General features: G+C 44.3%; 1 protein-coding gene across 1 annotated transcript; it reads left to right on the top strand.

The window, feature by feature from the left end:
- The first annotated feature begins 539 nt into the window (after positions 1-539).
- Positions 540-9,681, top strand: LOC121494699 (skin secretory protein xP2-like). The gene is made up of 5 exons (XM_041761423.1): positions 540-593; positions 2,187-2,353; positions 8,376-9,079; positions 9,458-9,585; positions 9,670-9,681. The coding sequence occupies exons 1-4, from the start codon at positions 540-542 to the stop codon at positions 9,583-9,585; spliced, it is 1,053 nt and encodes a 350-aa protein (XP_041617357.1). The 3' UTR covers positions 9,670-9,681.
- Positions 9,682-10,432: the final 751 nt, after the last annotated feature.

Here is a 10,432-nt window from a genome sequence, read left to right as displayed (position 1 = left end):
AGGAGAGAATTGCATTCCAAGAGCTGGGAGGTCAGCGGTAGCATTCTGCAAGAAATAGCCAGAACTAAACTTATTTCATGTCCAGGATCCCCATTGACCAAACCCAACCAGACACCAGAAGGCAAGGACACCTATTGATGTAGTTCATACTGATTAATGTTACTAGGTTCAGCAAGGTAGAGAAAGTGGGTCAGTTGGGGCAAATGGAAACTATCCAGAACTATTCACCCCTTGTGTTTCTCAGAATCTACTCTTGTCAGTCACCTGGGCAGAAAGTTCATATCCCTGAATTCTGTTGGCCACTATACTTGGCATTGGGTATTAAAGCATTGATGTTCCCTCCTAGAGTCTAGAACAGTTGCCTTCACAAGTGTTCTTCATATAAGATGGGTCATGGGGCTCTTGGGAGGAAAGCACACACACAAAAATTAACCTAAAAGCCCTAGTTTCCAGAGGGGGAACACTTTTGCCAGTAAAGTAAGGGTCCCATTGAGCTTTATGATTGCTTAGAGACCAGCACATGAGGAAAAGGAGTCACCATGGCTTCTGGCATGGTAATCCTGTGCCAGAAGATGTGGGGCTTTTGTTGCACGGTAAGGGCAGAGCAGACATTTGGCACACAGGTAATCCTCTGGAATTTTTCCCCCCAATTTTGTTGATAAATAAATGTAGCAGGTGTATCCTGAGAAGGGGATGTTGACCAAGTGTTCAGACTCCTCAGGGGTGAGGATCTGGATCATCCCTCCAAGTAAGCCGCCTGGTCCAGCAGATGTCATAGTCAAGGGTGAAGGGAATCTAGATGGGATAGAAGTGTGATGATTATCACTTGTGGGGCACATGGGTGGCTCCATGGGTAGAGTGCCGGACTCTTGATTTCAACTCAGGTCATGATCTCGGGGTGGTGAGATTGAGCCTTGTTTGGGACTCCATGCTCAGTGTGGAGTCTGTCTCTTTCTCCCTCTGCCTCTCTCCTGACTCATGCTTGCTCTCTCCCTCTCTCTCTCCCTCTGCAATAAATAAAAGCATATACATATATATATGATATATATAGCTTATATATAAATATATTAAATATATATATTGCTTCCCTGGAGAGGAAGAAACTTAAGAGAGTAAGGAAGAAGCTCCAATACGTTTTATGGCCTCATATATGACATACCATCATTTCTGCAGCATTGAGTGTATCATCTGGGTCATGTCTGATTCAATGTGGGAGGAGACTGCACAGGGCACAAATACCAGGTGGCAAGGACCCTCGATGGCCATCTTGCAGGCTAGCTGATGCACCCACTTCTTCTCTAGGCCACTATTCCTTTATCAGGCCAGAACTCCTTTATTCTGCTCCACTTTTCTCCTGAGAGCCTGGTTTCAGGGTAGCTGTTTGGAGCCTTGTGGATTCCTACGTGGGGGTGGAACAACTTGGAAGATCTCCTTTTCCCCTTTACTATCTTTTATTCCTCTCCCATCTCTATCCCTCTCAGTCTTGACCCCAGCTCCAGCCTTTCTTGCCCACTAGTGTCCTTTGAGTAGATGTTCTGAGGATCAGCTGGGAATGCAATGGATAAGAAGAGTCTGCTAGGGCAGGAAATGTTGGAGGAAGCTTTGCTTCCTGAGTCCCTGTCCCCTGAATAATGGGGAGCTTGGGCTCTGCTGGCTTATCAGGACCATGATTGTCTTCCTTATTCTGACCCTGGGGTCCTCACTATTCCTCAGGACAGGGGACACTAGGTTTGATGGGGACCTATCTATCCACTATAACATGGGAACAGAGATATCTCTATTGCAAGAGGAAGCTGAAAAGTTGCCTGCTGGGGTTCAGATTGTTCCTTGTATTTGGAATAAAGGAGGGGGGTCACCACAGAGGCAGTCATCTTATGCTGGGAAAAACTTGAGGGATTTGAATGGTGGTCTTCTCTCCTTATTTGGATAAGGGTGCTACTTGCTGACCCTTCTATCAACTTCTGTTTTTGTAATAATAGGGAAGAGATGCAGTTTTCTGGGAATGCTTGACACCCAGGTTGGAGAACCTGGAGGGTTGCCTGTTGAAACTGGTATTGCTGCCTTGGGAGAGACAGGTTTACTCTTTGCGGGGGTACTCCTATATCTGGTCTGAGGGAGTAAAGGGAGGCAAGCTGGGATTTGTGTTGATAATGGTGTGACATTTGCTAGGGCTCTTGCTCCTTTAGGGTGTAGGGGACTGTAAATTGCTTTTTGGTGTTTCCATCATTTCTAATCTTGGAGAGAGAACAAATCATTTGCAGAAGCTTCCATCATCAGATGGAATCCTCATGATGTTGGGAGTAACTGGAAAGTATGAGGCTGGAGCTCCTATTGTCTCTGGTGATGGGGGACTGTAAGGTCACTGCCTGCCTGGGGCTCCCATTTTTCAAGTGTTGGTGTGATAGGGAGGGGCCCCTGGAGGGAGGTCCCATTGTGTTTAATTTGGGGAGAGGATGGGGGGATAATTGCATGGGATTCCACTTATCTCTAGTGATGGGGACTGAGGAAGTCTTTTTATATAAACCATTTTTATCTATTTTGGAGGGAACACAAGAAGAATCACTTTCTGGGTCTCCCCTTGTCAATATTGTTGGTATAGACTGACTGGGTCAGTGGACTGGGGCTCCCCATTGTTTAGTGTTGAGGAGAGCTGAGGAGTCACTGATGGGGCTGTTGTCACTTCTAGAATTGAAAGTGAGGAGGGAGGTACTTGCTGGAGTTCTATTGTTTCTAGTTTGGGGGCATGGGAGGTCTTGCTTGCTCAGACCCCATCATTTGTTTGGGGATGACATTTGCTATCTAAGGTCCTGTTGTCTCTAGTTTTGGATGGGACTTGACATCTTTTGCTAGGGCTTCTGTCTTTTCTACTGTTGGATGCAGATTGTGAGCATCACTTGCTGGGGCTTCCCATAATCCTTGTCTTGGGGAATGGACTGGAAGCTCTCTTGCAGTGGCTTACATCATCTCTAGATTGGAGGGATAAGTTCAATACATTTTTAAAAGCATTTCGTTTTGAAAAAGTCTAGGCTTACAAAGAAGTTGCAAAACTATACAGGGTTCTTTTATACAGTCAATATTCATTTATATTTACTTACATTTTGTTTCCTGCAAATGTTTTGTTTCTTGATGCTTGGGAGTTATGTGTCTGAAATGATTTTCCTTCAGCCTCAAAACTCTCTCTCTTTTTAAAGAGTTATTTATTGGAGAAAGACAGAGAGAGACACGTGGGGCTTGATCTCATGACCCTGAGATCATCACTGGAGCCGAAATCAAGAGTCAGCTGTTTAACCTGGGCTGCCCAGGAGACTCAGCCTGAAAATTCTCTTTAGCTTTTCTTGAAGTGCAGTCCTGCTGTTGATTATTTATTTCAGCTTTTGCTTTTTAAAAACCTCTGTTGGAACACATCTTCAGTTTGTCTGCATTTTCGAAGAATATTTTTCTTAGGTCAAGGGACACCTGGATGGCTCAGTGGTTGAGCGTCTGCCTTCCACTTGGGTCCCCATCCCTGGGGCCAGGGATCGAGTCCCACATCAGGCTCCTTGCGGGGAGCCTGCTTCTCCCTCTGCCTATGTCTCTGCCTCTCTCTCTCTCTCTCTCTCTCTCTCTCTCTCTCTTTCTCTCTGTCTCTCATGAATAAATAAATAAAATCTTAAAAAAAAAACTTTTTCTTAGGTCATTGAATTTTACACTGGCAGTTGATACTCCCCATCCCCAACCCTTTGAATGTCATTGTTTTCTTGCTTCCATAGTTTCTTTTGAAACATTTTCAGTCTATTGCTTCTTTGAAAACTACAGGTCCTTTCTCCGGCTGATTTGAAGATTTGCAGTTTGTCTTTCATTTTCTAAAAATTTTCCGTATTTTCTCCATTTTTCTTAACCTATTATTCATAGTTATTCTGAAGTCTTTGTCTGCTAAATTCACTATCTAGTCTCTGATTTGTATGTCCCTAATTGAGAGAACATCTTCCTGCTGCTTTGCATTTCTACTACTCTTGTTTACTGGATCTTGTGAATGATATATTTGGTAGAGGCTCTTAATTATGTGTGGTACCTTCCTCTGAAGATTAGGTTTTGTATGGCAGGCAGGTATGGTACTGATAGATCACCTGGAGCCTATGAAGGCTATTAAGCACAGATCTAGTTCAGTTTGGAACTGACTTCTAAAATGCAGCCCTTACTTGTAGTGCATGGTATTTACTTTGGGGGTGGGACATTTCTAGGGACTTAATTGAAACCCACTATGTACATACTTTTGTATGCATGTATTTTACTAGGGTCATTCCACTCCAGAGGAGTCCAAAATCCAACCTCTGACTCACGGCATGTGTGATCTCTGAAATTTCTGCACAACCTCCAGCTTTCAATAGCTACTGTCTTCTAAGCCTCCTAGTCTTCCTCTGTATATGCACAGCTAAGGTATTATTTAAGGACCTAAGGTCATGTTTTAGGCAGATTTGGGGGGCTTCTTCTCTGTCAATCTTAATTTTCCATTAGAAGAAATTCAGGATCGGGTTCTATATTCCCTATGACTGTCCCCATTTCTCCAAAGAGCCCTAGTTCTCACCTCCCTCTCCGCCTCCATCCATCTATCAAAAAGCATGAATTCCTACTGGTACCCCCAATTCCAATCCAATCCAACACCACAGTGTTTATTCTAGTCTTTTCTATTTACTTGTTTGTAACATTTCTCTTTGACAGTGAGAAGAAACTCACTTTCAGATCTACAACATATTTACTTGTTCAACCCTAGTATACACATAAAATAGTTTCACAATTGCTAATCCACAACATTGTAAGAGACAAATTTTTGAACTTAAGTAGAGGATTTCTGGACAATTGTTTTTGTTTGTTTGTTTGTTTTTGACAATTGTTTTTGTAGTCAGCCTTACGTATCTGGTCAAATTACAGCTTTCCAAAGTAAATTTGGTTGTTACTCATTTGTTTTTTGTTTTTTTTTTAATAATTAATTTATTTTTTATTGGTGTTCAATTTGCCAACATACAGAATAACACCCAGTGCTCATCCCATCAAGTGCCCCCCTCAGTGCCCGTCACCCACTCACCCCCACCCCCCGCCCTCCTCCCCTTCCACCACCCCTAGTTCATTTCCCAGAGTTAGGAGTCTCTCATGTTCTGTCTCCCTTTCTGATATTTCCTACCCATTTCTTCTCCCTTCCCTTCTATTCCCTTTCACTATTATTTATATTCCCCCAAATGAATGGGACCATATAATGTTTGTCCTTCTCCGATTGACTTATTTCACTCAGCATAATACCCTTGTTACTCATTTGTAATACAGTTAGACTCATTCATTATAGTTTATTCATTATAGTTTATTTTGCATTCCCCTGCTACCTTGCAGATTATTTTTTTTTAACTCATAGTAATAGTCACTCTTTATGGCTTACAATTCTTCAGGTTTTGGCAAGTGCAGAGAATTGTGTATCCATCAACAGAATCACAAGAGAACAATCGCATCACTCCCAAATTCCTTTGTGTTACCCCTTTGCAGTCATCCCCTTCTCTTACTCCTTGCCCCTGAACACCATTGATTTGTTGTCCTTCCATAGAATTTTGCCTTTTCCCAAATGCCATACAATGGAATCATTCAATACAGTTTTTCATATTTGGCTTCTTTCACTTAGCAAAATAAATCAGACTGAGGTGCAAGTTACAGTGCAATGTACATATCTTGAATGTATAATGTGACAAATTCATACACTTATGGAGCCTATATTTCTACTGAGATACAGAGCATTCTCTTCATCCCATAAAGTTCCTTCATGTCACATCTCAGTCAATCCCTTCTTCTTACCCCTGGCTCCCATGACCTGAGTTCAGAGGCAACCACCATTCTGAATTTTTTTATCAGTTTTTTTTTTTTTTTTGGCTATTCGTGAAGTACATACAAATAGATTCATATAATATTTACTCTTTGTGTGACTTGCTCAGTATATTCCTACAAATTTTAACTAATTTCTAATAAAAAATAAAATGTTTCCTATATACCAGAAGTCTCATAAGTGCTTTATAGACACTAACGAACTAAATCCTTAATACAAATCTACAAAGTAGGCATTGCATTGTTTCTATTTTTTGGGTGAAGAAATAAAACAAAAAAAAGTTTGTCACTTGCATGAGATAACCATCTTTAAAGGAGAGAACCAGGATTGTACAGAATAAGAGGTTGAACTCTGATAAGTTAAAAACGGAGATAACAAAAAAAAATTAAAAAATTAAAAAAAAAAAAAAAACGGAGATAACAGTTGATCCCATGGGGAGTTCCAGAGCTGCGGTGGCCCTTCAGTGGTGTCACAAATTGAGGCAATGGAATGGGGGCATTAGTATTCCTCATATGAACTAGTCATTTGAATTGGGCTGCCTCTTGGAGATGGACATAACCTTAGATGTGGCACTTTCCTTTGGCCTGAGAAAATTCCTGAAAGAATGACAGGATGAGTGATGAGAACACTTCCAGCAGCTGGGGAAATGAATGACTTAGGCCTCAAAGGAGAATCTGAGAAATATACCACTGTCTCCAGTATAGCCCAACGCTTATGCCACTTGGATGCACTTGCTTCTTAGAGGTAAATGCACACAGGATTCTGGTTGGTCATCTTGGTTGGAGAAACTTTCAAGAGGAAGATCAGTAGAACAAATTATAGACAGCTCTCAACCGCAGCTTCTCATGGTGTTGCAATTAATATACATATATATGCCTAAATATTTAGGGGTGAAGTCTCCTGCTGTTTGTAACCTACTTCAAAATGCCTTTTTTTTTTTTTTTAAGGTGGATTGATGGATGGTAGAGGAATGGAAGAGACAAAGCAAGTATAGTAAAATGTTGCAGAATCTGAGTGGTAGATTATATTAGTTTGTTAGGACCGCCATAACAAAATGCCACTAAGTGAATGATTATCAATCAATAAATTGAGTGGCTTAAACAACAGAAATTTATTTTCCCACTATTCTAGAAGTCCAGGCTCAAGGCACCAGCAGAGTTGGTTTTTCCTGGGGCTTCTTTCCTTCGTTTGCAGATGACCACCTCTTGCTGCCTCTTTATGGGTCATCCCTCTGAGTGTGTGTGCAACTGTCATCTCTTGGTCTGTATGTTATAATCTGTTATAATCCCCTCTTAAGGACACTAGCCAGATTGAATTACAGCCCACCCTAATGGCCTCATTTAGCCTTAATTCTTGAAAGGCCCAACCTCTGAATATAGTCATGTTATGAGTTACCAAGGAATTGGGTTTCGACATATGAATGTAAGGGGACGGAATTCAGTTCACCACACGAGTGTTCAATTCTTTCAAATTATCTCCATTCTTGAAAATTTTTCATAATAAACAGGGTACAAGTGATATGCTAAGTCAAGAAAGGAAAAATGGATTGTTTTTGAAAATCATGCTGGAACAACGAGCTGGTCTGTGAAATAAGCATTAAAATATTTTAGGGGCACCTGGGTGGCTCAGTGGTTGAGTGTCTGCCTTTAGCTCAGGTCATGATCCTGGGGTCCTGGGATTGAGGCCTGCATCCTGCTCCCCACAGAGAGTCTGCTTCTCCCTCTGTCTATGTCTGCCTCTCTCTGTGTGTCTCTCACGAATAAATTAAAAAAAATTTGACAGCATTAAGATATTTTATTCAAATGTAAAAATTGAAGCTATGAAAGTCCTAGAAGAAACCAAGGCATAAATATTTTATATATAATCTCAAAGGAGAAATGGTCTTTTAAAAACTATACATAAAACAAGAAGAAACAAAAATACATTTGATTTCATTTTTTAAAATCTGCATGGCAACAACTAGAGGCAAGAGGAAATTTTGGCAGCTCCTCACCAAAGGCTAATTTATTAATAGTAGAGAAATCCTACCAACCAAAGAAAAATACCAAGAATCCATTGAAGAGTAGATAAGTGCTGGAACAGAGCTCGCAGAAAATACAGTCTCAACAGAAGAGATGATCCCCAACTTAATCCATCGAAAGAAAAATTCGAAGCAAAATCCAGAGATTCCTTTTTACATGTATCCGATTGGGAACATCCTTTTTTTTTTTTTTTTTTTTTTTCTTAAAGATCTTATTTATTTATGAGACACACACACAGAGAAAGAAAGAGAGAGAGGCAGAGACGCAGGCAGAGGGAGCAGCAGGCCCCATGCAGGGAGCCCGATGTGGGACTCGATCCTGGGTCTCTAGGATCCCGCCCCGGGCTGAAGGCGGCGCTAAACCGCTGAGCCACCCGGGCTGCCCGAGAACATTCTTTTTTAGGTTTATTACGTTACCAGCCAGAATGTGGGGAGGGTGGCACCCCACACCAGTACGACCCGGACGTGGATCTGAGCCTCTGCCCACCCACACACGCCCCTGATCCGACCGAGCGAGCCCCGCAGAGCCCGGTGTGGCGGGGAGAGGCGGAAAGAGCCGAACTGCGGCGGCGCAGTCGGAGAAAGCCGAGAGGCCGAGGGGACGAAGCTACACGGAAAGAGCCGAAGCTACACGGAAAGAGCCGAAGGCGAGCGGAGGGACCCGAGGGCGGCAAAGGGCGGGGTTGTGGGCGGGGCGAAGCGGGAAGTGGCTAGAAGAGGCGGGAGAGCCGAGCCCAGTGCTCAGGGGCCGGGGCCGAGAGGTCCGGGGGGCGGGGAGAGCAGGGGCTGGCGCGGGGGCGGCGGAGAACCGAGGCACCGAGCCCTGCGGGAGGAGCCCCCAGCACCGAACCCCCGCGCCGGCGAAGGGGTCGTGGACCCGCCCTGCCGCTGCCCTTCCCTGCCCGCCCCCACCCGCCGCCCCCCTGCCCCCCACCCGCTGGATCGCTGGGAGTCCGGCGCCGATGCCCGCAGCCGGGACCGACGCCCCCGGGGCGCAGCGTCTGAGCCGCGCTGCGCTCGCGACCCAAACCCCGGGGAAGGCCGCCGGGGTGACCTGGATGCCCCCCGCCCTCCCCCGGCGTGCGGCTCTGCGAAGAGCCCCCGGATCCCGGACGGAGGCTGGCGTGCCAGGTGCGGGCCCGGTGCTGCCACCAGCGCAGCCCTCAGCCGGGGGCCGCCGCCCGGCCCACCTCTGCCTCTTCGGGCCCCCGCTGAGGGTTCGTCAGCTTGTGCCTTGAGAAGAGCGTGTTCTGATCCTCCCTCCGCCGTGCATCCGTCTTCCCAGTCTCTGCACTGTTGACGTCTGGGGCTGGGTAACTGCTTTGTAGGATGTGAGTAGTCCTGGCCTCCACCCACCGGATGCCAGTAGCAAACCTCTCTCCCCTGACCTTGTGACGAAGACAAGTGTCCCCTCCTCTAACCCTTTGACAAAGACAAATGTCTTCAGTCATTGACAGATGTCCACTGGGGTAAAATGTCACCCTCTGTTGACCACCAGTGGCCTAGGCTTCCTGTTTTCTGAGCTACATAGGTTCTTTACTAGGTAAGGTTTCATGCTTAGAATCCTTTTAAATCCCTATCTGGGGTCCCGACAGTCCTTCATTGTGCACCAGTCTCTCTTCTAACATGGGTCTTGCTCCTGGATCATGGCCCGGTGATGGGTGCCCCCAACCTGGGCAGCTGCATCAGACACCTGAGCTTTGCCCTGGGACACCGGCTTTAGGTACAGAGCCCAAACCTTACTCTCTTTTCAGATTTCAACCCCAGGGAACACTTTCTTTCATTCACCTCCTGTTTTCCACAACAGCCTCCAAAGTCCACAGTGAGAAGCAAGGAAGAGCAGGTCCCTAACAGCTTCGTTTCTACTTCATTGGCAAGAAGTCCAGCTCCTGCTCACTGCCAGCTGCAGCAAATTCCCACCTCACAGAAACAATCTCACCAGCCTCTGACCCTGCAGCTGGTTCTACAATCTTATTCATTCTCATGATATTTTCCTTCTACAGGTGCTTCTGGTTTTATCTTCGAGGAGGTATCCAGATATCAGTGGACTAGGAATTTTAGGCAACCTCCTTCTCTACCTGCTTTTCTTCTTCCAGTGGGTTCAAAAAATTGTAATCCTAACTTAAATTTATACTAAAATGTATATGTTTCTACTGTGGACTATTGAAGGCATAAAGAATAATTACATTATTCCATGTAATAAATGAGAACAGGATAACATAAATTGAATATCACTGTTTGCAACCCCTAATGACATATTGGACCCATAGAGTTGAGTCTTTGTTAACTTCAAAAACAGATTCTTTTTTTTTTTTTATTGGAGTTCAGTTTGCCAACATATAGCATAATTCCCCAAAAACAGATTCTTCCAAGACATCAGTTGCTTGCTGATGGCTGATCACAAAACCACATAAGAATTCTTCTTTCTGAAAAACAACACGAACACTATCAAGCCTTCATTTCCAACTGTTATTCCCCTGAAATAATAGATGCCAGACTTGAATGTTAAGTGGAACCATGGAATTGCAATAAGAAAAATCCAAACTGTAGTAAGCCCTGCAAGACATACA

Source organism: Vulpes lagopus, chromosome 7 (genome assembly GCF_018345385.1).
Source record: "Vulpes lagopus strain Blue_001 chromosome 7, ASM1834538v1, whole genome shotgun sequence".
In the NCBI taxonomy this organism is placed as follows: Eukaryota; Metazoa; Chordata; class Mammalia; order Carnivora; family Canidae; genus Vulpes; species Vulpes lagopus.
This window is presented reverse-complemented; position numbering and strand designations above follow the sequence as displayed.

Coding starts and splice junctions, on each gene's coding strand:
- LOC121494699 (XM_041761423.1), top strand. CDS start 540: ATGGCTTCTGGCATGGTAATCCTGTGCCAGAAGATGTGGGGCTTTTGT. Junction 2,354..8,375: donor GTCTCTGGTGATGGGGGACT/GTAAGGTCACTG, acceptor GATCCGACCGAG/CGAGCCCCGCAGAGCCCGGT. Junction 9,080..9,457: donor TCTTCGGGCCCCCGCTGAGG/GTTCGTCAGCTT, acceptor GGGTCCCGACAG/TCCTTCATTGTGCACCAGTC.